The sequence below is a fragment of the Macrotis lagotis genome, chromosome 7 (genome assembly GCF_037893015.1).
Source record: "Macrotis lagotis isolate mMagLag1 chromosome 7, bilby.v1.9.chrom.fasta, whole genome shotgun sequence".
Classification (NCBI taxonomy): domain Eukaryota; kingdom Metazoa; phylum Chordata; class Mammalia; order Peramelemorphia; family Peramelidae; genus Macrotis; species Macrotis lagotis.
The window spans coordinates 66,374,118-66,400,627 of record NC_133664.1 but is presented as its reverse complement, the minus strand read 5'-3'; the positions used below and the strand labels follow the sequence as shown (position 1 = coordinate 66,400,627).

General features: G+C 35.0%; 2 protein-coding genes across 4 annotated transcripts in view; one reads left to right on the top strand and one right to left on the bottom strand.

Annotated features, from left to right (window-relative positions):
• Window positions 1-23,172, top strand: part of MASTL (microtubule associated serine/threonine kinase like) — a 34,853-nt gene extending 11,681 nt beyond the window's left edge. Inside the window, exons 5-12 of one of the 2 annotated variants that reach the window (XM_074193041.1) lie at window positions 554-660; window positions 886-1,036; window positions 7,268-7,440; window positions 9,663-10,841; window positions 13,439-13,580; window positions 16,730-16,843; window positions 16,935-17,036; window positions 21,936-23,165. In XM_074193041.1, the coding sequence (XP_074049142.1) occupies window positions 554-660; window positions 886-1,036; window positions 7,268-7,440; window positions 9,663-10,841; window positions 13,439-13,580; window positions 16,730-16,843; window positions 16,935-17,036; window positions 21,936-22,093 (2,126 nt within the window). In that variant the 3' untranslated portion in view covers window positions 22,094-23,165. Of the gene's footprint in view, window positions 1-553; window positions 661-885; window positions 1,037-7,267; window positions 7,441-9,662; window positions 10,842-13,438; window positions 13,581-16,729; window positions 16,844-16,934; window positions 17,037-21,935 lie in introns of both variants that reach the window. The other variant, XM_074193042.1, reaches the window with a different exon arrangement.
• Window positions 23,173-23,746: 574 nt separating this feature from the next.
• ACBD5 (acyl-CoA binding domain containing 5) overlaps window positions 23,747-26,510 on the bottom strand; it is a 48,953-nt gene continuing 46,189 nt past the window's right edge. The window contains exon 14 of one of the 2 annotated variants that reach the window (XM_074193043.1): window positions 23,747-25,856. In XM_074193043.1, the coding sequence (XP_074049144.1) occupies window positions 25,844-25,856 (13 nt within the window). In that variant the 3' untranslated portion in view covers window positions 23,747-25,843. The remainder of the gene's footprint in view (window positions 25,857-26,510) is intronic. The other variant, XM_074193044.1, reaches the window with a different exon arrangement.

Sequence of the window (26,510 nt, the reverse complement as noted above, 5' to 3'; positions counted from 1 at the left end):
TATCTCCCAAGGTAGATATTGCATTTGATATCATTACTGATGAATGATAGCCATTAACTTTTAGGGAAAGACGCTCTCGGAATTCCAATTCCATCTGTATAATTCATTCAAGTATGGATCCATTTCACCTATGTTGCTTTGGAATCTTTTTGTGTTTATGTATCCATTGGGTATTATTTCAGTTACTAATGACAATGAATGTCATAAATTAAAGAAATATTTTTATCGCACAAAATGACTTTCCAAGGTATATTTTTCTACATATAATTAAGCAATTTTCCCTAGTTATTGAACACGTTGGTACTCACAAATAACCAATTGAAAATTCCAGTTTGATATGATTATTCATTTAGGAAAATAAAAAACTTGGTCATATCAACTATTCAGTAAATTGATGACATACTGACTTCTGGTATATTGTTATAAAACAAAGTAGGTTTTTTGGAAAATTTGTTTTATGTTGGACTTTTTCAAGTAAATGACTATTGACTTGAGAGGCACATGAATATTTTTAAATGAATTAATGTAACAGTATTTCCTCTTACTTATTTAGCAATTAATATGCTGGATATTCTTACAACACCATCAATGCCTAAACCCAGACAGGACTATTCAAGAACTCCAGGACAAGTTTTATCTCTCATCAGTTCTCTGGGATTTGTAAGTATTTCTCTAAAAAGATTTGTATAACCTACCCCCTTCCAAACACACATTTAAACTTTTAAGAGTTTATATAGCATACTTCAAAAGACATTTGGTCAAAATTAGAACATCTAAAATTTTAGGTGCATCAGGGAATTCTAACCAAGCTTACTGTTTGTATAAACTACAGTTGTTCTACTTAGTGTATTTTCAACAGTGGGAATTTTTTTTCTATATATATAGTATACACCAAATGGTGAGAAAATGCAAGAAACAGTTGAAGCTATTTCAAGCCCTGTAACTGAAATTTCACAGACTTCTAAGGATTCTTCTTGTCCTATGTCTATAGATCAAAAGGATAATGTTCTATATTCCAGTAAACTTCTTCAATCATGTGAGTATATGTAAACATACCAATCAAATAAGTTGTGGCTTATAATATTTTATTTTTATTATAATGGTTCTTTATTAAGATATCTCAATAAAATGACACATCTCTCTCAAGGTGAAGAGAGGTGAGGAAATCCCAAAATGCTAGGTCTTTTATGCTCTTTGTTTTTTTTTTTAATTTATTTTTATTAAAGATATTATTTGAGTTTTACAATTTTCCCCCAGTCTTACTTCCCTCCCCCCACCCCTCACAGAAAGCAATCTGTCAGTCTTTACTTTGTTTCCATGTTGTACATTGATCCAAATTGAGTGTGAAGAGAGAGAAATCATATCCTTAAGGAAGAAACAAAAACTCTAAGAGATAACAAGATCAGACAATAAGATATCCGTTTTTCTAAATTAAAGGGAATAGTCCTTGAACTTTGTTCAAACTCCACAGCTCCTTATCTGGATACAGATGGCACTCTCCATTGCAGACAGCCCAAAATTGTTCCTGATAATTGCACTGATGGAATAAGCGAGTCCTTCCATGTTGATCATCACTCCCATGTTGCTGTTAGGGTATACAGTGTTTTCCTGGTTCTGCTCATCTCACTCAGCATCAGTTCATGCAAATCCCTCCAGGCTTCCCTGAATTTCCATCCCTCCTGGTTTCTAATAGAACAAGTGTTCCATGACATACATATACCACAGTTTGCTAAGCCATTCCCCAAATGAAGGACATTTACTTGATTTCCAATTCTGTGCCACCACAAACAGGACTGATTTAAATATTTTTGTACAAGTAATGTTTTTACCCTTTTTCATCATTTCTTCAGGGTATAGACCCAGAGTAGTGGTATTGCTGGGTCAAAGGGTATGCACATTTTTGTTGCCCTTTGGGCGTAGTTCCAAATAGCTCTCCAGAAAGGTTGGATGAGTTCACAGCTCCACCAACAGTGTAATAGTGTCCCAGATTTCCCACATCCCTTCCAACAATGATTATTATCCTTTCTGGTCATATTGGCCAATCTGAGAGGTGTGAGGTGGTACCTCAGAGAAGCTTTAATTTGCATTTCTCTAATAATTAATGGTTCAGAGCAATTTTTCATATGGCTATAGATTGCTTTGATCTCCTCTCTGTAAGTTGTGTGGCTTACATATCTTGTATGTGAGTTCAATAAATATTTATTGAATGTATGATTTAAAGTAAAAAAAATAATGCTTTCCTTCAAATAAAAATGTTTACTTTGCAAAGCTCTTTAAAAAGATAAAATCTCCATTATCTGATAACAATATTTTAAATGTTTGAGAATATTTGGAATAGTTAATGACACATCAAATTATGTACATAATTATCCTTTTTGACATGCATCATAGTAACTTTATTAAGTCAACAATTTTATAGTGTTTTTATAGTTAAGAGGAAAGTTGCTTCATAATCTGCAACTGTTTGAGTGACCACTGAACAAATGTTTTATTCTATATTTACATTGCCAGTGGTACCTAGCATTTTTTGGAATAGTCATTTTTTTTATTTCAAGAATTTCATGAACTTTTGTGAGATAGAATTCATTCTGTTGGAATCCATTAATTGAGGAAAATATGTGAAAAGGTCTTTGAATTTAGTAGTGTCTTTAAATGGTTTTGTATTTTATTAATCACAACAGTATTTTCATACATTTGAAAATAGTGATAGATATTGTGAAACATTCTCAAAAGATTTTATTTTACTATGATTCATGTTCTATTTTAGACCTTAGACCTTAGACTAATTCTAAGGGTTGGAGAGGTGATCAGGATTTCCTGCCCAATTCCCAACATTTTAAAGCTAATGTCTATTCAGTGAAGAGTTACATAATAAATGTTATTACACTTCATCACCTAAGGCAAAAGCACAATCCAAGGTGAACCAGATATGCATATTTTGGTGAGATTATTAAAGGAATTTCTGTTTAACTGAGTTATAACCAACAGTCTCAGAATTGGAAGACTTAGACTTTGATCTTTGATATATCTTTTGATCTTCCATCTTTGTGAGGGTTGCGATATGTCCAGTGCAATCTTAGGTTACATTGTTCTTGCTTTCTTGGTGAAAACACTCCACCTCTGCCATTCATCCTTATCCCTGAGGTCTCCTGCTCTTGGGATGTCTTTCAAGATTTGTGAGCACGTATTAGCCCAAGCTAGTAACTGGTGAAGGACAGCACAGGGTTGTGAGATGGTGTGTGTTGTGTTGTACTAGGACTCTCAGATGTTTAGAGGGAAGTGACACGAAGATGCCCGAGAAGCTAAGAAGGGGCCAGCAAAGAGTGGCAGAGTCGGAACTTTATTTTGGGAACATCATTTTGGCCACTGAATGATAGACTGGAAAAGAGTGGAGGCAAGGAAGCTGAAGGCTTTAGGAAGTACTTACATCAGGGTGATATCACTGTCAGAGGGGAGAAAGAGAAACGCTAGGAAAAAATTCTTTAGCTCCTTGAAATCCTGATAGCAACAAAATGTTCTTGTCAAATTTTTGCCTCAGGGGAAATAAAACCAAAAGCCTAGAACTTCAGGACAAAGCTCATGCTGGGTTGAGCTGTGCCTTGAGGAAGACTTCATATTGTAAATCTTTGGATACAGAGGTGTCTAATTCATTATGAAATATATTGGGTAGAGGGCAGCTAGTTGGCGCAGTGGATAGAGCACCAGCCCTGGAGTCAGAAGGACTGAGTTCAAATGTGACTTCAGACTTTTAATTACCTAGCTGTGTGACAATTGGACAAGTCACTTAATCCTACATTGCTTTGCAAAAAAAAAAAAGAAAAGAAAAATATGTTGAGGAGATTTAGCATATTCTGATAAATATTCTGATAAGTAGATTTTGGAGTACTATTAATTTTTTTAAATATATGTATATATGTATTTTGGAATCTTTAAACTGTCTTGAGAAAGTGAGTTTTTGTTTAAATAGGAGAGAGGTATTGCCCCTCTTGGAGTAAAAAAATCCATTAGTTTAAATGTCAGCTGGAAGGGAAGGGAAGAAACATGCAATAAGACAAAATTTTATATTCTTTTTTTTTTTTAAGATTTTGCAAGGCAGTGGGGTTAAGTGGCTTGCCCAAGGCCACACGGCTAGGTAATTATTAAGTGTCTGAGGTCGAATTTGAACTCAGGTACTCCTGACTCCAAGGCTGGTGCTCTAGCCACCCCAAAATTTTATATTCTTGATAAAATAATGAATTCATGTCAAATAGCAAAAAAAAAAAATTACAAGTAAATTCTGGCAAACATTCAAAGAATAATTATTACAATCCTACATAAGCTATTTGAAAATATTAGGTAAAAGGAGTCCTACCAAATTCCTTCTATGTTATAAATGTGGTTTTGATATTAAAGTTGTAGGATATAAAATAAACCTACATAAATTCAGCATATTACTAACAGAACCCAATAGGAAAAGATAGAAAGAAAATTTTCATTTAAAGTTATTACAGAAAATAAAAAATACTTGAGTCTACTGCTAAGACAAATCAGAAACTATATATAAACACAATTATGAGACACTTTTCTCACAAATAAAGAGAGATCTAACAATTAGAGAAATATTAATTGCTCATGGGCAGTCTGAGCCAATATAATATTCTACCTAATTTATTTATTGAGTGCTATACCAATCAGACCACCAAATAATTATTTTTATAAAGCTACAAAAAAATAATGAAACTCATCAGGAAGAGTAAAAGTTCAAGAATATCAAGGAAATAATAAAAAATGTGATATAAATTATGTTTATATATATATACATAACTGTTTTATATATATATACACACATTACTGTTATAAAGTAATATATATATATATAAAACTGCCATAAAATATTATTTAAGAAATATGGTAGTAGCTTAGGAACCCAATATACAGTAGTAATAGCCACAGTGATCTTGTGTTTGATGAACCAAAGAACCAAGATTTGGGGGTAAAACTCACGTTTTTGCCAAATTATTGGGAAAACTGGAAAGCAATTTGTCAGAAACTAGGCATAGACCAACATCTCACACCATGTTCTAAGATGAGGTAAATGATTTAGACATAAAAGACATGACTTAGATATAAAAGATAATGTAATATAAGCAAATTAAAGGAACATGGAAAAAAATTTTTTTTAGGTTTTTGCAAGGCAAATGGGGTTAAGTGGCTTGCCCAAGGCCACACAGCTAGGTAATTATTAAGTGTCTGAGACCAGATTTGAACCCAGGTACTCCTGACTCCAGGGCCAGTGCCACCTAGCTGCCCCAGAACATGGAAAATTTTAGCTGTCAGATTTATGGATAAAGGAAGATCTTATTGATGAAACAAGAGATGAGAGAACCATGGGATATAAAATGGACAGTTTTGATTACATGAGAAGGCAAATCCAGTGCACCTCATTTCTCAAATATATAGGCAACTAAGTCAAATTTATAAAAAATTTTCCATTTGATAAAAAGCTTTCAATAGTCATTTCAACAAATACTCTAAATCATTACTCATTAGAGTAATGCATATTAAAATAACTTGCAGGTGCTACTTCACACTAATCAAAATATGACAGAAAAGGAAAATGATAAATGCTAGAGGCGATGTGGTAAAATTGAGATACTGAGGCACAGTAAAGTTGTGAATTGGTCCATCCATTCTGGGGAGCAATTTTTGAAGTATAGCCAAAGAGATAAAAAGCTGTGCATCTCTGACCCAGCTATAATACTATTAGGTCTGTATCCCAAAGAGAGCAAAGAAAAGGAAAAAGGATCTATTTGCACAAAAATACTTTGGTAACTCTTTCTGTCGTAGCAAAGAATTGGAAATTGAGGGGTTGCCTATCAATTGGGGAATGATAGAATACTGTTGTGCTACAAGACATAATGATTATGGTTTCAGAAAATCCTGGAAAGACATTTATGAAATGATGCAAAAGGAATTGAGCAGAACCAGGAGAATATTGTGCACAGTAATAACAATTTTGTAACAATGGTCAACTGGGAAAGATTAAATTACTCTGATCAATAGAATGGTCCAAGATAATTCGAGAGGATGCAGCAATCTCCAGAAAGAAAACTGATAGGAATGCAAATTAAAGCATATTTTCTAGATTTTTCTTGATTTCATTTTTGCAACATAGCTAATAAAAATATGTTTTACATGACTTCATGTGTATAAGTGATATTTTTTCTTCTCAATGTTTGGGGAGGGACTAGAGGAAGAAGAGAGTTATTAAAAAAATAAGAATACATTGACATAGAAATCAACAAGACATAGGATAAACAAAACTGAGTTTTTTAAAATGGAGGAAAACCAAAAGAAAGATTTTACGAAGGTAGAATCAATAGGATTTGGCACTATATTCAGTATGGGCAGATGAGAAAGAATTAGGAGTCCAAGATGATAGTGGTACACTGTGTGTGTCTGGGAGAATGGTGGCACCTTTGACTCTAATAGGAAAGTTAGGAAGTGGGGAGAGTTTTAGAGTAAAAGTTTGGTTTTGGGTGTGTTGAATTTGAAATGAGACATAGTTTCAGATGACCATTAGGTATTTGTAAATGTGAGACTGAACATCTGGAGAGGTTAGGGCTGGACCTTAGGTTAGATATAAGAATTATCAGTTTAAAGAAGATAATTAAATCCATGGAAGCTGTGACTCAAAATCTCAAGAGAATAATCAAGAAGAGGCTGCCATTGTTGGGTCAAAGAATACAGAGAAGTCAAGAAGGGTGACAAGAAAAAGTCATTTAATTTGGCAACTAAAAGATCATTGGTAACTGTTAATGTAATTGGGAGATTGCATGAAAGGAGAGGCTCCTGAGACATGGATTTTAGACATGGGTTTTTTCTTGGAGTTTGGCTGGGAAAGGGAGGAGAGACCGAACAAAACTGGTTGATTAGTTTTGATTTAGACTACTAACATTTGCCCCTTCTAACAGACTCTTGATTTAACTTTGGATTTTCATGATTATTTTTTTAACTTCTAAATTATTTAAGTCTCCATGGATATGTCTATAAGTTATACATATGTCTGTATAGATAGATAGATATGTTTGGTAGAAAAAATAGTATTGTTTTGGATTAAATGTTAATGTTATATAGAAAATAGTTCTCTTTCTAGCAAAAGTGATTTTTATTCTGTTGATTATGTTAGCAGAGGAAAAAGTGCACTTAAATTAGTAAAAAAAAATGAGTATAAACTTTACATTATAGCTTTGAAGTACATGAACTTTTACTATTTCTTCATTTCAAGGTCTTGATACTGCTATTTTAAACCCTGGGATGCCAGTGAAGTATCTGACTCCCAATCTCCTTCAGTCCAGAGCTACACTTGGTACTTCTAGTACCAGCAGCCAGTCTCACACTTTTGTGTCCAGCCTGGAGTCCGAGTGTTGCAGCAGCCCCCGATGGGAGCAGGACAACCAGGTTAAATTTGGTTCTCTCCCCGCCTTTTTCCAATAATGATGATGAATGTCATGAAATAAGTGTAGTACACTGCATAGCCAGTCTTATCTAACCAACAAGATAAATATTCTTTGTTTTCCAGATATTCAGATTGCTCTCTGTTCTGTTAACTATTCTCAATTACACTGCGTGTTGGATGAAATCCATTTAGACTGTCTTCTGAAAAAATTTTTGAATAAATATTTCTAACTTAATTTTGAATAAACATTATGGATTGTAGACCTTAAAAATGTTGAATCGTTGTTCCACTTATTGGCTAAGATTCCATGTCCTACATCTTCTATATACTATTTTGATATGATTATTTGATTTAGTTGATAGCTATACTCTCTACCTTTAACTAAAAATTAATGGTCTCTACAAATATTAGTGATTAAAAAGAGGATTAACTAATATCTTTATATTAAGGTCCATGTGTTTCTCAGAAATCACATAAGATCCATAGATGTTTATTGGACTTGATTTTCTTTTTTCTTCTCCCAACATTTGTATCTTAATAGAAATTATATTTTATCATAAGTATAATTATTGTAACTTGTGATTTTAAGGCAGTATTTAAAAGAAAAATTAAATAAGATGGGTTTTGTATTGTTACTACAGGTACAAGAGCTAGAGTTAGTTATGAGGTTCTCTTTTCATCATAACAGAAAAAATAAATCATGAAAAACTAAAAGAATGAGCATCTTTAGCCTCAACAAACATGGGTTATTAAGAGAAAGCTAATTCTCCATACTTAGCACAGTGATCACTTTTTCTAACATAGAAGGCATTAACCAACCACTAATTCAATGAAATATGCTCTTAAAATTAATGTAGGAGAATTATTTAGCCAGATTATTTTCTCAACTCTTTTTAGCCTTAATTTGCATGTTTAAGTATTAAGTCTGAATTTTACTAAGTGAAATTAAAATTAATACTAATCTTTTAAGGCTACTTCATTAGAGAAGACTAGAATTCCTATTATTTACCAACAGTGCATGATGAGCTAGCCTTAACTCAGGAAGACCCATGTTCAGGCCTTAACTCTACCTCATCATCTTGGCTGTGCTGTTCAAACTGAATAACCCGTTAGTGCCTCAGAGGCTCACATTCTGAAGAAATGCTGCTCATAGAGCATGTGCTGATTGAACTGGTATGGAGGAAGTTTCTTCACCAGGAATTTCCTCCATTGAGATAAAATCACAGTCCAGTTCAACTTAAATCAATTAATTTCATAGAAAAGTGGTAAAATATTGAGATGGCTTTTTACTGACCCACAAGTTGATTTGATCTTGATCTACTAATATTATGCAAGATCAACCTGACATAATGATAGAGGGCCGGATGCCTGTCTCACCTTTGGCACACATTGGCCCCTGGGAAGGTCCACATAACCAACTAGAAGGCACAGAGAAGGTGTTGACCCTGAAGAGGAGGGAAGTGTTCACCCAAGAGCTCTGTACCAGTCATATAATAGGTCTAGCCCTTAGGATTCCATTGCCTATAATGATTATTTGTAAAGTTTCCCATTTATACTTGTTTGCTTTTTTTTTCTAGCTTGCCAGTCTACCTGTAGCCTCTTTAATCTTTTAATTTTTCTCACATTTCCAGGTTAATCTTTCTTTTGTGTAGATCTGCTTAAAATCCTTCAGTGGTTTTCTACAGCTTGCCTTAACCCTCTACAACCTTGTGGGTCTTTTTCTTTTCCTCATCTTGTACTGCCCTTCCATATGTCTTCTGTTCATTCCTCACTGTCAATTAGGTACATCAAGGCTCCTTCCATTTCCTTTGTTTGACACACCATCACCCTGTCCCCCCTGTCCCCAACCCCACTATCTCTTAATCCTCCTTTAGATTTTGAAATCCTGTATCCTCCAAATGTTCAAAGACAAGAAGTCTTTTCACTTGGGAAGGAAATGATCACACAAAGAACATAAACTTTTGAAATGACTTCAGTTTCTTTAGTATAGTTTTTATATGATTTGAATATTTATATGTTCTGTGTTCCCTGCTAAATTGCAAGCTCCATTAAGAAAGGAATCAATTCTTATGATTTTGAATCCCCATCAAAGCTTAGCATAGTGCTCATATGTAGTAGATACTTGACAATTGTTTTTGAAAGTCTATTTGAATAAAGGTAAGAATGTGAAATAATTTGTCATAAGTTGGGGTGGAATTATTAAATTATAATTTTTTTTCTTTAGGAAAGTGATGATGCACTTTGTTCTGCATCTGTGAAAATGAGTAGTGATGCAGTGGAAAAGCCTTCAAGTTCTCAACTTGTGAATGCTAAAGAAACCAAAAGTTTAAAGAAAAGGGATCTTGAGTCAGCTATTTCTCCAATTGGTGTTAGTAATGCTTTCATGCCTGGTAATGGAGGGACTGCTTCATCAATTACTTCAGAAGCCAAAAATATTGTTAGAAAATGCCTTTCTGAAGATAAAGTTTGGGAAGCAAAAGAACTTTCAGTAATAAATAAAGGTTGTAAGAGTGCTGAGGCCATAGAGTCTGGTTTCCAACAGCCACCTCATTTTTTAGTGGATTCTGGCAAAGGTGATATGGTTGAGGAGCATGAAGAGAAAAAAACCTTAAAGAGGAGCTTTAAATTAGTTGACTCTAGTCCCTGTGAGGAGATTATCCAGAACAAAAAAAACAGTTCAGAGTATAGACGTGGTTATAATATCGATTTTTATTCAAATCAAGATACAAGTTTGACAACTGATAGCCAGTGCCTTATACTGCTTGGAGATAGAAACCATCAAGTTGACTATGATAACAAGGAGAATATTGTCAACAGTTCTGTTTGTGAGCAACAGACACCAGAAAGATTAGCTGCTGAAATGGTAGAGAAAAATCTTATGTGTGAACTAGATGAAGACTGTGAAAAGAACAGTAAGAGGGATTCCTTGAGTTCTAGTTATCTGTATTCTGAGGATGATAGAGCTCAGAAAAGTATATATATGGAGTCTGATGTGTCTTTTCCTGGAATGTCTGTAAATGAAAGCTCCTTAGAGAACCACTCCTTGGATCAAGATAAAAGTATTAAAGAATTCTCTTTTGAAGAATCAAAAATTGAAGACCTAATGACCATATCACCAAGCTTTCAAGAAAGCAACTCACCCGGAGAGGATATTCAGAATGCTAAACATCATAGCATGTTAGCCCCTTCCTCATTGGAGGTGGTAAGGGCATTAAATCTATTTAAGAAAAATGCTGTTGCTTTTCGAAGTTACAACAGTCAAATAAATACATCCAATGCATCCGAACCATCGAAAATTAGTATTGCTTCTTTGGAAAGAATGGATATCTCCTATGCTTATACTGGTTCTTATCCCATGTCATGTACCCCTGCACAAAAAGATAAGACATCTTTGACATATCAGGTATGCATATAATTTTTCTAATTTTTAATTGCAAAAAGTATTTACCTTATGAAATTTGTAACAATTCCACCTAATGTTTGCATGATACAATATTTTTCAAATGTTTTCATCTTCTTCCTTTTGATATAAACTCTGATGTTTGTCCTTCATTTTTTGAAGAAGACCATGACATCAGGGAGGTGATTCCAAGACAAGCAAGTGAATTAGATTTGAGTGAGGGGATACAGTGCTAAGTCACCAGCCTCACTTTCTCCTCCAGAGCTATCTGGGTCTAGTGGTCAGATATGAATCAGGAAGACTGGAGATGGCCCTGGATGAGTGGCAATCGAGGTTAAGTGATTTCCCAAGGTTATACAACTAGTGAGTGTCTGAAGTCAGATTTAAACTTAGGTCCTCCTGACTTCAGGACAGTGCTCTACCCCCTGACTCACCTAACTGCCCTAATATTGATTAGATATAGCTAGTCAAGTCCAAGTGAACTCAGGTTTTTCTCTGGCTCTAAGCCCAAGGCTTCTTTGACTGTAACTCTGGGAGGTAAATAAGTACTATTCCCATTTTCGAGTTGAAGAAATTAAAATTCAGAGATCACAAGGTACTTTTTTCAAGGTGAATCTGTAGTATACATAGGTTTAGATTAAGATCCAGGTGTTCTGACCCTCACTCCATTGTTGTTTCAAGTAAAGGGTGTTCAGGGAGGACTAGCGCCTCTGACAAGAAGGCTTGTTGAATCCTTTTCAGGGTTGCTCATCCATCTTTGGTGTCCACCTCTGGCCTCTAGAAGCTGTAGCATGGGCAGTGGCCACAGCCTGATAAAACCAGCTTGGCAGATGAGCTCAGCCGGGGGATGGTAAACCAACAGGCTTCAACCCCATCAGCAAGTTAGGGAGATGGGTGAAAGAGAACAATTTGATCTCTCCAAAGAGAATAAAGCTAATAGCTTTGTGTAACTTTTTCTTATTTAAATCTAATTCATGAGCAAATTATCACTGGTTCTTTTTGAAAATGAAAGATGGAAGACAACAATAACCATGCATACTTTTTGATATATTGATTTTTTTTCTTTCTTTTTTTGGGAAGCATTCAGGGTTAAGTGACGTAGCTTTTAAATGTCTGGACTCAAGTCCTCCTGACTCTAGGGCCTGTGTTCTATCCAATTTTGCTACCTGGTTGCTGTGATTCTTTTTTTTTTTTTTTTTTTTTTTTTAAGGTTTTTGCAAGGCAGTGGGGTTAAGTGGCTTGCCCAAGGCCACACAAGCTAGGTAATTATTAAGTGTCTGAGGCCAGATTTGAACTCAGGTACTCCTGACTCCAGGGCCAGTGCTCTATCCACTGAGCCACCTAGCTGCCCCTGTGATTCTTTTTCAAACCCATGCTTTCCATTATAAAAATTCAATTCATAAATATAAATTCTTGTGCTCACTTCGGCAGCACATATACTAAAATATAAATTCTTTTTTTCTTTTCGTTTTTTTGCAAGGCAAATGGGGTTAAGTGACTTGCCCAAGGCCACACATCTAGGTAGTTATTATTAAGTTTCTGAGGCTGGATTTGAACCCAGGTACTCCTGACTCCAAGGCCGATGCTCTATCCACTGTGCCACCTAGCTGCCCCTATAAATTCTCTTTTAAAAATACTCATTTTCTGAGAATCTTTTTATTTACAAACTCGTTTTTTCCCCCATGATGAAGTTTAATAAACACATTGAATTTGAGCACGTCCCTCAGCTTTGGAGTTTCAACTATCTCATCTATCTAATCAGAACCCTATTTCATAGAAGGCATTTGTGTTACAAAGACCAAATGAGATAATTCACGTGAAAGTACTGAGAAAGTACTTATGAAGTTGTACCATGCCGTGTAAATGTAAGAGGTTATTTATGCCTTCCTCTTACTAATTATTCTATTGCTCTCATAAACTCACTTATCTTCTTTTTTAATGAGTCCTAGTGATTTCTCAAGCATGTTCTTTGTGTTTCTTACAACTCTAAATCTGAATGTGCCTAGGCTAGACAGTTGAACAGTATCAGTAACCTTAATTATCACTACTTACAAGTACACATTTTTTATTATTATTTTTTTATTAAAGATATTATTTGAATTTTACAATTTTTTCCCAATCTTGCTTCCCTCCCCCACCCCCACCCCACAGATAGCACTCCCTCAGTCTTTACTTTGTTTACAAGTACATATTTAGTCTTTTACAGTTTACAAAACAGTTTCCCACTTTCCCAAAGCACTTCTTTGCAAGTTTGTAACAAATCTGAAGGTTTGTAGGTAAAGGCTCTTATAGAGATGAGGAGCCTGAGAAACTGAGGTTAAGAAAAATCTTGAAGGTTCCATACTGGACAGAGCTGGTCTTTGGACCTAGGCTGTTCATTGATTCTAATAGGAAGGCTTTAAAATTAGGCTTTTATTATGATTCCATTTTCAGGATATATTTTAACAATTGTCATTTCATAATTGGCATTTCTCAAGTGTATGTTTTAAGTCTAATAGGCTGTAATTTACAATTTTCATTTACTGTTAGGGTGACAAAGTACTGTAATATTTAAATATTAGAAAATTAAGGACTTTTATGGTGATTTTAAAACTTTGTAGCAGACTCCTCGTCAAACAAAGTCAGGGACTCCATATCGAACACCGAAGAGTGTAAGAAGAGGAGCAGCCCCAGTGGATGGTGGGCGAATTCTTGGCACCCCTGACTACTTGGCACCTGAGTTGTTGTTGAGCAGTTCTCATGGTAAGACACAAAAATTAAGTTAAGTGTTTTTTTAATTATTTATTTGCCTAGGTAGTTATTCTATTCTGTGCAAGGGTTAAACTCCAAAATAAAAAAAAGTCAGGCCTGTCACTTTTCTCTTGGCCTCAGCTTCACCTCTGAAAGAACATGATGACATCCACATTCATTTACAGCTTTGGCTCTAGGATCCTAGAAAGACTTGATTCATTTGTGATTGGAGCTAGAAAGAACTTGGAGAGGTGAACAAGAATAGCTTTTCATATTATATATAAAGAGCAAAGGATCATCTAGAGCTTTTTTGTACCAGGCACTGTTCTAAGCACGTGACTATTATTACCCCATTTGATCTTCCTAACAACTGTGTGGGGTGGATGATAAGGAAACTGAAGCAGCCAGGTTAAATGAGTTAGTCAGGGTCACCTAGCTAGGCAGTATCTGTGGCTAAAGTTGACCTTAGGTCTTCCTCTGTCCACTGTACCCACAGTAGGGTAGATCCTGACACGAATATGGTAGAAAGGGTGAATAAGATTTGTAAGTCCCTCTCCCGAACTTCATATAGTTTTAAGATTTGCAAATGATGTGTCTAATTACTGTTCTCTTATATGCAGGATTTCTGACTTCTGGTGAGTGAACTTTCTATAAAGTATTTGACTAAACAGAACAGTCAAAGTATAACGAGATCATATTTCTAAGGAGATTTTTAAAAAATTGATTTCAGATATGTGTCAATTACCTTACTGTTTCCTGAGTAGTAAGGTATCTAGACAGGACCCCGAAGGCAAGATTCATCTAATAACATAAGTTGAGTTTCCCGTCTTGGGATAGAGGGAGCACCTGAGAAACAAGCTGGAATGAGAAGTTAAGAAATTATTCTAGATTCCATATACAAGATTCTATATACAAGAATTTACGTTTCATTTTGTCATTTCAGATTTTAGAAATGGGTTTCATCTTAGTATCCAGGTTTTATAAACCATAAAGTTATTCTCTTTATTTATCTGGATGACTTAATGTATTCTATTTAGCAACATCATAATAATGTCCTTTTCCAAACTTGTGATCTTATTAGACTTTGACTAAAGTATATTCGCAGACATGGCATATATTTGTAGACATCCATGTATTTATTTTTGGTGTATTGCGTGTTTGGGCTTAACTGGAAAAGGGGCTTTAATTTCTGTCTTTAAAACACACTAAAAATGCACTTTTTCCAGACTTTCCATTCTTATTTCAATGTAATGAAGCTTCAGTTTCCTAAAATAATTTTAAAGACTCAAAATTACAGAAGTAATTTTTAAATGTTTCATTACATGGTTTACTAACTCTCTTAAGACTTAGGGGAATTGTGCTTCTCTGAAGCCAAAAAAACCCAATCTTGCCAAGTATATGTATTTAATGTGCTTTAGGGAGAAGGTAAAATTGTTTTGTATCATAGGTGCAAAAGCACTTTTTTCATCCTATTGGCACATTTCATAATCCTTTGCCTGCTTTTATAATGAAATGGTGGCAGTTGCTTGACTAAAATATAATTTTTTAAAAAAATTAGCTTCTGATTCATTTAAATAAATTAATCTTTGTATGTCTTAACACTGTAGTACATTAGAATTCCTCTGTCAAACTTGTGGTAATTAAGGTAGAACCTGGGCCAAAGTTTATTTTGTTTGGCAAACTTCTTCAAATATAGACCAGGTCAGAAATGTAAACCATATTTTGCAATCATTATTTGAAAAACTTTTCCAAATAATTTTAGATCTACTAAAAGCATCCACTTATCTGCACACAGTATACATACTTTGCAAAAATCAGTTTATCGGTTAAAATAGATCCCTTCAATAAAGGCAGCTGAGTTGCACAGTGGATAGAGGATTGAGCTGGAGTCAAGGAAAGCTCATCTTCCTGAATTCAAGTCTGGTCTCAGACAATTTATTACCTGGATGACCCTTAGCAAGTCATTTAATTCTGTTTGCCTCAGTTCCTCATCTGTAAATGAGATGGAGAAGGAAATGGCAAGTTGCCCCAGTATCTTTGCCAAGAAAACCCCAAATAGGGTCAAGAAAACTTGGACACAACATAAAAATGACTGGACAAATAGCAACAGTACTTAAAACCATCGTTTGAATGAATGTGTTAGCCTAATTTGGATTACTATATGTATTTTTTTAATTAAAGATTTTATTTATTTTGAGTTTTACAATTTTTCCCCCAATCTTAACTTTCCTCCCTACTGTATGTATTTAGATGTAGAAACTAGAAAAAAATTCACATTTTGACTTCCTATAAAAAATTGACCCAAAGTAAAGGGATTTTGTTGTAAAATAAAGTTGTATTAAATTGCAGTAACAAATTATTCAAGATGACTTAGATTTAACTAGCTTTGCCTTTAAAAGAACATTAGCATATCAAATTAGAGGTTCTCTCTCTTTTAGATTTTGCATGGCAGTGGGGTCAAGGCCACACAGCTAGGTAATTATCAAGTGTCTGAGGCTGGATTTGAACTCAGGTACTCCTGACTCCAGGGCTGGTGCTCTATCCACTGCGCCACCTAGCCGCCCCTGGTTCTCTCATTTTTAACCACCTTACCTAAATTAATATTATTAAATTAATAATTGCTAAATTAATAGTGATCTATTGTTCATCTATTTAAATAGAGGAAGGATCTTAGAAATTATTTTTATTTTCCTGTTTTTGTTTTAGTTGTGAGCTAGGATTTTAATCATGATTATGTTCAGGAAAAGAACAAATATGGGGAGCATTGCCCAGTGGTAGAATGGGAAGCAGTAGGTCAAGATGTAATTCTTATTTCTTAGTGGTTTTTTAAATTCTAGATTTATTATGTATTCTTAGTGATTTTTTTAATTCTTAGACACTTCATCAAACTCTTAAATTTCACATAAAAGATGCCATATTAAGATATACAGAACATTAATTTAAATGATTTAATTAAGGCCAGCCAAGAAATGCCTTTTCTTTGACTCATTCTGGGTTATGAATAAACCAAAATTTCTTAGAAGATAAAGGAGGAAGTCTTAAAGAAGAATTATTTCACTTGAGAAGATTGGCTCATCTGTATCTAATTAGATAAAAAGCTCAAGAAGTCATGCTTTGACCTTGGAAAATGACTGTAATTTCAACTCCTTCTTAAATTTCAGGTCCTGAAGTAGATTGGTGGGCACTTGGAGTTTGCTTATTTGAGTTTCTAACAGGAATTCCACCCTTTAATGATGAAACACCACAGCATGTATTTCAGAATATTTTGAAAAGGGGTAAATTTTTTCTGTTAAGTCTTATTTTATTAATGTGTTTTATTTATTTTAGCAATAATTGACAAATCTGTGTATATATATATATTTGTAGATATTCCTTGGCCTGAAGATGAAGAAAAATTATCTGATAATTGTCAGAGTGCAATAGAGGTCCTTTTAACAATAGATAGTTCAAAAAGAGCTGGACTAAAAGGTAAGGTTTAATATCATTTGACTTAAAATTTAAGTTATTGATGCCTTTGTTTTTAACCTGTTTTTTTCCTTTTATATTGTCTTCCCCTTGGGGCAGCTAGGTGGCGTAGTGGATAGAGCACCGGCCTTGGGAGTTAGGAGTACCTGGGTTCAAATCCAGTCTCAAGACACTTAATAATTACCTAGCTGTGTGGCCTTGGGCAAGCCACTTAACCCCATTGCCTTGAAAAAACACTCTCTCTCTCTCTCTCTCTCTCTCTCTCTCTCTCTCTCTCTCTCTCTCTCTCTCTCTCTCCCTCTTAATATATATATATATATATATATATATATATATATATATATATATATGTCTTCCCCTTACTTTATAAAATGTATTTCTCTGATTAAATTCCCTATCTCATTTTTAAGTTTTAAAAATCTTTTGAGTGTTGAGTTTCACATTTGTCTCCCTCCTCCCCAACAGAAAGCAACCTGAAATAGGCTATACAGGTATAACCATGCTAAACATAGATCCATATTAATCCTGTTGTGAGAGAAGAATCAAATTGAAACAGGAAAAAATTTATAGAGAAAAAACATAATTTGTAAAAACAACTTTTTAAAATGAAAATAGTAAACTTTGGTCTGCATTTAAACTCCACAGTTCTCTAGATATGTCTTTATTGTACTACTTAGTCTTTATTGTTCTACTGAAATATAAAGTCCATTGTAGTTGATCATCACCCAATGATGCTGTTAGTGTGCACAGTGTTCTCCTGGTTCTGCTCACTTCACTTAGCAACAGTCCATGCAAGTCTTTCCAGCTATTCTGAAGTCCTGTCCCTAATGATTTCTTAGTCGTTGTTCCATCACATTCATATACCAGAACTTGCTCAATTATTCCCCAATTGGGCATGCTCTCAATTTCCAATTCTTTGTCACTATGAAAAGAGGTGCTTTAAATATTTTTGTGCATGTGGGGTTTTTAACACTTTTGGGGATCTCTTTGGAATATGAACCTAGTAGTGGTATTACTGTCATATCTCATTTTTTAAAAATATTTTTATTTCGGGGTAGCTGGGTGGTGCAGTGGATAGAGCACTGGCCCTGGAGTCAGGAGGTCCTGAGTTCAAATGTGACCCCAGATACTTTTACCTAGCTGTGTGACCTTGGGCAAGTCACTTAATCCCATTGTCTTGCAAAAACCAAAAATAAATTTTTTATTTCATCTTTACTAATGTCCAATATCCAAGATAGGGAATTAATACAGATTAATGTTATCTCAACAGCGAAGCCTGTAAATGTGACCAAAAGGTATGAGCAGAGTTTGAAAGAAGAATTGCAAGTAGTTAATCAATTTGAATTGCTTCAAATCACTTGTAACAGGAGAAATGTGATTTAAAACAATTTTGCAGTTCACTTTGTAGTCAGCAAATAAAAAAATTAAAATGTCAAAGAGACTATGAAAAGGCAGACATAACTAATCCACTGTTGGGGGTATTTCAGATTTTCTAAATTCTGGAAGACAGTTTGGAATTTTATGCTCCCAAAGTTTTATTGAATGTATTTTGACCCAGTAATACCACTACTAAGTCACAAGGAGATCATGCACAAAAATATTTTTAGCAGTTGTTTATGTTTGTTGGTTTGTTTTTGTAATGGCAAAAAAAAAATAAAAAATAAAAAAACGACCCTGGAAGCTAAGAGGCAGAATATGCATCAATTAGGAAATAAGACGAAAAACTCATGGTATTCAAAGTTAATGAAATACTTTAATGAACTAAGTAAAGATGAAAGGAATAGTTTCAGAGAAATATAGATGACTTGTTTGAACTGATATAGAGTGAAGTGAACAGCACCAGGAGAAAAAATGTAAATAAAAGCAGCAGCGTGGTAAAAACAAACCACTTTGAAAGATGTAATAACTCTGATTGATGAAGAGAACACACAGTCCCAGAAGACCAGTGATGAAGCACACTCACTTCCAAGATGCCAATGGATGCATTTAGGTTTAGGTCAATGTGGGGATTTGTCTTTCTTGACTATGCATTTGTCACAAAGATGTTTTTCTGATTTTTAAATTGGATAGAAGGTGAGCAGGAAAGAATATATGCTCATTGATGGAAAAATATTTTTTATGTATACCAGGGAAAACAAAGTAAAGACTATCAGACTGCCTTCTGAGGGATGGCCGGGGGGAGGGAAGCAAGATTAGGGGAAAAATTGTAAAACAAAATAAATAAAATCTTTCTTAAAAAAGAAAAATAAAAATAGTTTTTAGAACAAGATAAAGGAAGTCCTCAACAACACTGTAAGATTTGAAAACTTTTCAATTCTGTGCTACATTTTGTCAACTTCAACTTGCTTTGTCCTTTCAGTCCTCTGATAATGGAGGAGAGGAGACTGGTCTCTACTGAATAATAATTCTTTCTACATACATTTTTTAAAGCATTTTTTTAAATGTAATTTTCTTTTATTTTTTCTAGTTGCATTTTGAGTTCCACATTTTTTCTGCCACCTCTTTCTTTTTTCTTTTTCTTTTTTTTTTAGGTTTTTGCAAGGCAAACAGGGTTAAGTGGCTTGCCCAAGGCCACATGGCTAGGTAATTATTAGGTGTCTGAGACCGGATTTGAACCCAGGTATTCCTGACTCCAGGGCCGGTGCTTTATCCACTACACCACCTAGCCACCCCCACCTCTATTTCTTGACATAGGTATACATGTACAGTCATGTTTAACAATTCCATATTAGTCACTTCAGACCACCTTTTGGAAGAACTGAGTCATTTCACCTCAGATTAGGGAAGAATCAAGATTGGCCATCAGAGTACTAAATTAGCTCATGTGTGTCTACTGTAGAAATAGTGTGCTTCAGTTGCATTTCTTTTTCTTTTTTTTTTTAGGTTTTTTTTGCAAGGCAAATGGAGTTAAGTGGCTTGCCCAAGGCCACACAATTTGGTAATTATTGTGTCTGAGACCGGATTTGAACCCAGGTACTCCTGACTCCAAGGCCAGTGTTTTATCCACTGCGCCACCTAGCCGCCCTTCTTTCTTTCTTTTTTAATATTCTGAATTTAGCTAATATCACATAAATTAATATTTCTTTATGTAAAGTAAAATTGTTCATGAAGTCATAAATCTGTTATGGACAGATTATTTTTTCTTAAGTTTATGTAAATACAAAACTGATCTATTTGTTATCCACTCACCTCTTAACTTTCATATGTCTATGTTTATATGTATACTTGCACATTCAAACTCATACATGTATACTAATCTAATACATTGTATTGCAACCACTATTCCTTCTATTTTAACAAAAAACAATATTGAAGTGATCATATTTCTCTATTCCTGTCTCCTTTTCTTTCTCTCCTCAGTAGACTTATTATTCAGTCACTTTTTTTCTAGTTTATTTCCTTCTTCCTGTCTTTTTGTCCTAAGGAAGTTTTTTTTGTCTTCCCAATTTCTGCTACCTATAGAGGTAACTTTATATTCCTAGAGATTGCCTAGATGGGCAGCTTGGTGGTGAAGTGGATGGAGGGCCACCCTGGAGTCAGGAGCACCTGAGTTCAAATGTGGCCTCAGACACTTAATTGCTTAGCTGTGTGACCTTGGGAAAATCACTTAACCCCATTGCCTTAAAAAAATAGAGAGATATTGTCTAGAGCCTCCTAGAGGTAAAATCATCTACTCAGATCAACAGTATTTGCCCAAGATGGGATTTGAACCCAGCTCTTCCTGACTCACTTTGTTTCTACTATTTCACAATGCTTCATATTTATAGCAGCATCTTTTATAGGTTTCCATTAATTGAGGAATAGCTGAGCAATTAATCTAATTGAATAAAATATTATTGAGCCATAAGGAAGCCTTTCTACAATTTTTAAACATATGGATAGAAAAAAAAATTTGTGTATGTGGCACCCTTGTGAATATTTACATATTTGAAGATTATATTCCTCTACTATTCTACTAATCATTATGTACATCATAAAATTTGCACAAGGGGCAGCTAGATAGTGCAGTCAATAGACAACCCATCCTGCAATCAAGAGGAAATCCGGTGTCAGACACATACTAGCTATATGACCCTGAGCAAGACATTTAACCGGGATTGCTTCAAAAAAAAAAAAAACCTTAGCAAAAAAAATAGCAATTTAAAAGGAAGAGACAAAGATGAACTAATATTTGATTCTAGAATCAAAAGAAAAGTCACTGGAATTTGAGTAGGGAAGTAACCTAGACTGGTATGTGCTTAGGAATCTGACCTTGGAGGTTGAGTGGAGGATAGGTTGCAGATGAGAGACCAATTTTAGAAGTCTATTGAAATACTACTTCTGGTAGGTGATGAGAAATCATGACTCCCATGAGCAGAGAGGAGATGTATGGATGTGAGAAAGGTAGACTTAGAAGTGATAAAATCCACAGATTGACTTTGTAGGATGAAGGAGAATGAAGAGGCCAGGGTTCCTGTGGAGTAGTTTATGGTGGCTAGCATTTACATAGCTCTTCAAGATTTGCAAAGTTCTTTTTGTAGGCCCTTTACATTGCCCCCGAGGGCCTAGATACCCCTTTAGAAGGGATAAGAAGGTTGGGACTGTGCAGTGAAGAGTGGGGAGTTAGGGATTTGGGCACCAGGATGGATATAGTTTGTGTTGAAGAAAAGGACCATGATTGACTTTCACAGGAAGGGTAGGTTGCTGTAAATTTTCCCACCTTCCCATTTGGCAAAGGGGTAAGTGGTGACTGGGGAAGAGGAAGAAAGTCCTTGGTTATAGGAAGATGATCTTACACTTCTATGCCACTACTGTAAAGTACCATTGGGAGGCATTTTCATTCTATAGTTTAACATGAATATGCATTGAGTGAAGCAGAATTTGGTAATAATATCCTACTTGGGTTTGTTTTTCTTTTTCAAGAGCTGAAAGAGCATCCTCTCTTCAGGGATGTGGACTGGGAGAATCTACCAACTCAGACAATGCCTTTCATACCTCAACCAGATGATGAAACAGATACTTCCTATTTTGAAGCCAGGAATAATGCTCAGCATTTGACTGTCTCAGGGTTTAGTTTATAGCACTATAAAAAGATAACTTTCCTATTTAATGAGCAATCTTAAGAATGGGCTTACATTTTCTGTAATAGAGCAGTAGTTTACGGAAAACTGAATACTAATATGGATGAATTTGCTTTTGCTTTATATTGACTACCACATATATATATATATAGATTTATAAAATCACTAGTTTTATCTTCATCTAAGAGATTACTCCAACTTTAAATTTGCATTTTTTTCAATACTTTTTAGGTTGTAACCTGAAAAATTATATATATCTTCAAATTTCCTTTTTTTCCACTTTATTTTTATTGCACTTTACAAAAGCTAAAGTTTTAGCAAAACTGAAATATCACTTTAGAGAGAGTGAACTTGATTTTCCTCCCTCATTTGCTGCTCTTAATGCATCCAGTTTCTAGAATTGTTTGCAATTAAAAATATTTTTGATGTACTTAAATGTTACTTAGCTTGTATATGTTTAGTAGCAAAAATTTTGTTCTCAAGGTTAGTACTTTGAGGCTCTAAGATATACTGTCAGAATTTATGTCCCTGCACAGCAGAAAACTCCTTTTCATAGTGTATTTCTGTTGAGGAATTTGAAATGATCAAAAGAAGTATTAGCAATTTGGGTCACTTATAGCTAGATATTATTCTTAGTAGTGTTGCTGAAAAAACTTTGAACTTCCTGCATTTGTAGCATTTTTATGTTTATTCAATTTCAGTATTTTTCTATTTTGTCTAATTAAAATGATCTGGAAAAATACTCATAAGCAACACTGATAGCCTACCTCTAAAAATGACTAGTAAAATTATGTCACATTTTAATAATTGATGTATCAGTTTGAGAAAGTACCAGTCTTTTAAAAATCAGTGTTAATGAAAATTTAAAATGGCGGTTTTAAAAATCTCATATTTGTTCAGAAACCTTGTGCACTTTGTTAAATGATAAAAACGAATGTCAAATTTGAAGAAAATGAATGTAGATTCTCTGCTAATAGAGAAAACAATTAAAGGCTGTGTTCTTAAATATTTGTTGTAGTTTTTACATTTAAGTATTGTTAAGAGATACGATTATCTGAGGTTCTAGTTGTGTGAATGTAGTGGCAATGGATGCTGCTGGAGGGAGGGGGAGGGGCAGATCCCAGCCCCCCTGTACAGTGTATTTGACTTGCCTGTGGTAACTGCTGTAGGCCTCAGAGCTCCTCCATTTTATCTCCTGTTTTTTCTTGCTCCTCATCTTTTGCCTAAAGTTACCTACTATTTGGAGCTGAGCCTCCAACCTTAGCCCTCTTTTTTGCCTTCCACTGATTGATCTCCCTACACATTTGAGTGTGTTCTTCCCCAATTCTAGAGAAACCGGCCCTTCTCTTCACACCCTCTGCTCCTTCAATCTTACCTTGGCCATATTTTTAGTTCATCTAGTCTCTGGGACTCTTGCCTTTTGGAATCCTCTTCTTTCTCCACAGAGGACCAGGACCCTGCCTGCCTTCTCTCCTATCCAATGACTTTGTCTGTTTTTTTTTGTATGTAAGTTTTGTGTACATGTTCTATTTCCCCAGGAGAATGATGTTCCTTTAGGACAGAGATGGGGTTTTTTGTATTTCTCCCCGATACAGAGTGAGGACTTAACCAATGTGTGTTCTCTGATCCTCTGAATTCTAATTCAGACTATAAGAATATAGGCAAAGTAATTTCTCATTACTGTTTTATTTTGTACTCAGCTTTACAGTAAAGAAAAAACTGAAGAAAAGAAGTATTTCATTAAAAAAAATACCATTGTCGATTTAAAATCAGGTTTTGTTAAACAAAGCATGAACATTAAATCCTAAAATTACATCTTTTTTTTTTATATACAAGAGCTGTGTGCAAAGTGCTTTTCAAACTACAAAATAAGATTTTGGGACAGGATAGCAAGTATTAACCCCCAAGAAATGACAACCCCTGAACTACCTGCAACAGCTGATCGCAGCTACCTACATTCGAAAAGTCTAATTAAACTAGTCAAAGTCATTTGTGTCCCCCCTCAAAATAAGAGAAGCCCCTAATTTTATGACCCTTTTTGAAAATGTATAGTTTTATAGCTACTTCACCTATCTAGGTTTGATCTTCTTTTATATGCAATCCAATGGCTTGCTTTAATTATTTCTCCAAAAGGTAACTATTTGCCTTGTTTGCTCCTTAAGCAGATGTTAGCAATCAATCCCTTTCATACAGATAGGATAAAAGAAAAAGCTAGCAAGGAGGGGTAGGTAAAAAAATCGGGGGAATGCCAATTTAAAAAATATATATATATATATATTTTTTTCCCCTCTAGAAAAAAAAACCATCCTTGTGAATTAGGGTTAGATTAGTTTTTCCTGATTAAAAATACACTGCTCTGTATTAAAAATACAGTGCTCTGCTGTGCTGGGTTTCATTTTTAGGGATGCAAATAGATGACACCATGATTTTTATCAGTGACTCTTAAAGCATATGCTAATAAAGAATGAGCCAAGGAGTAGTATAATTTCGTACAAAGAAGTAATCATTCCCAAAAGAGAGCTTCCCAGGGCACCAATTCAAATCTTTCTATCCTCAAAACCCAAAAATTACCTTGCCTTTGAAAGTTTCTGTCACTTGAGGTATAGTTTAATCGAATGGCAGCCAGATTCCCAATATCTCACATTATCTTCACATCATTTAGGTATATTGCAGATATTATCCCCGGGTGGATAAACTGAGGCACTAAGAGGTTAAGTGATTTATTCATGGCAACATGAATGACTAAAAATCATCTGTTGAGCAACTCTTAAGTCATGAGTTTTCTATATTTTGTTAAAAAAAAACCAGTATTAAATGTTTTTGTTTTATATTTCAAAGCACCCCGTGCAGAAACTACAGTTCTTCCCCTAGAGAAAGTTGATTATCAAGGAATAGGTATAGACGGTTGGATCCAACTATTATCTGAACGTTGCAGTGTCAGTCTAGACTGGGAACCATCTAGCCCAACTCATTACTTCTATCATGCAGCACATGCACCTCCCCTGAATTGTTTCTAGAAACTAAGTGAGAGGAGTACAGGGACATGACTTCCATTCTGGCCAGGTGGGAAATACAGGAACCCACCCACGGAGTGAAGGAAGACCCCAAAACAAGGCCAGGATCTGTAATGCCCCTAAATTGTAACATGGCAAAGCACTGGGCAGTCCACAAAGTGAACTCTGAAGTAGCTTCCCTTGGCAATTTGTCCTTTGCCATGGTAATTCAATGACTATAATATAAAGTCAATTTATATTCACTTGACATCTAGATTTTTGCCCCCAAGTCACATGCTTTCTCACATTCAGAGCTTCCCTCCCACCCTGCCCCCAACCCCCACATTAGTTCACAGCCAAAAAGCCAAATCAAAATACCCTGAAGAATCTGGACTCATTATCACTGTGTGCTGAAAAAGCAGTTAATGTTTCTACAATGGAGATAATCAGGTAAGTATGTTACCAAACAATAATTAATAATTTAATGTCCTTCAAGTTCAAGGGTGGGATAATTCTATGTATGCTATTGGTCACCTAGTTGAGAATGATCATTCAAGTATCAGTAATATTTAGTCTTGAATATATCTTTGTAGTGCTAAAAGAACAAAAGCCCAACACCACCCACCGAGGCTGCTGAAGCAACAAAAAGCAGTCTAGTCATCATCAAGCCAGTGGTTCTGGGGGGGCACACCATGCTCTTTTTCATTCAGAGGTCTTTGAGGCCCAGCAGTCTTGGGTAAAGCATGATCTCCCCCACTCAGTTCAGTTTCCTAATAAAGAAAAAAAAAGGGCAGATGCCAGTTAGCCCAAGTTCTACCTTTTAACTTCTACCAACCCTAAGAATGATATTGCTCACATGGCAGTCACAATTGAAGAGAAAAACAATCATTGCAAACAATCATTACATGCTCAAATGGCAACACTGAACTATAAATGGCTGGGAAAAGATGAATAATAGCATTTATACAATGCTTCATGATTTTCAAAGCACTTAAAAATATTTTACTTATGCCCACTGGTTGGGGAATGGCTGAATAAATTATGATAATGTGATTGTGAAGAAATGCTTATAAATGATGAAGATGCTCTCAGTCAAAAACTTACATGAGTAGATGTGATGGGAAATGTATTGGATACAAAGTAGCAATAGAAAATTGCAGGACGATTGTGGGAATGACCTGCCGCTTCCCAGCAAAGCTGTGACCCAAGAGGCCTCTGGAGGCAAGATGACAAGGCACTATCCATCCCCAAAGGCAGAGCTGAAGGTGTCTCAATATAGATTGATACATGCTTTATTGTTTTTTTAAACTTATTTTTCTTGGTGGGAGAGAAGGTCATGTTTACTGTCTTTTTAAAAAAAATTATTTAAAATATTTAAGGAAACAGGGTTAAGTGACTTACCCAAGGTCACTCAGCTGGGTGAT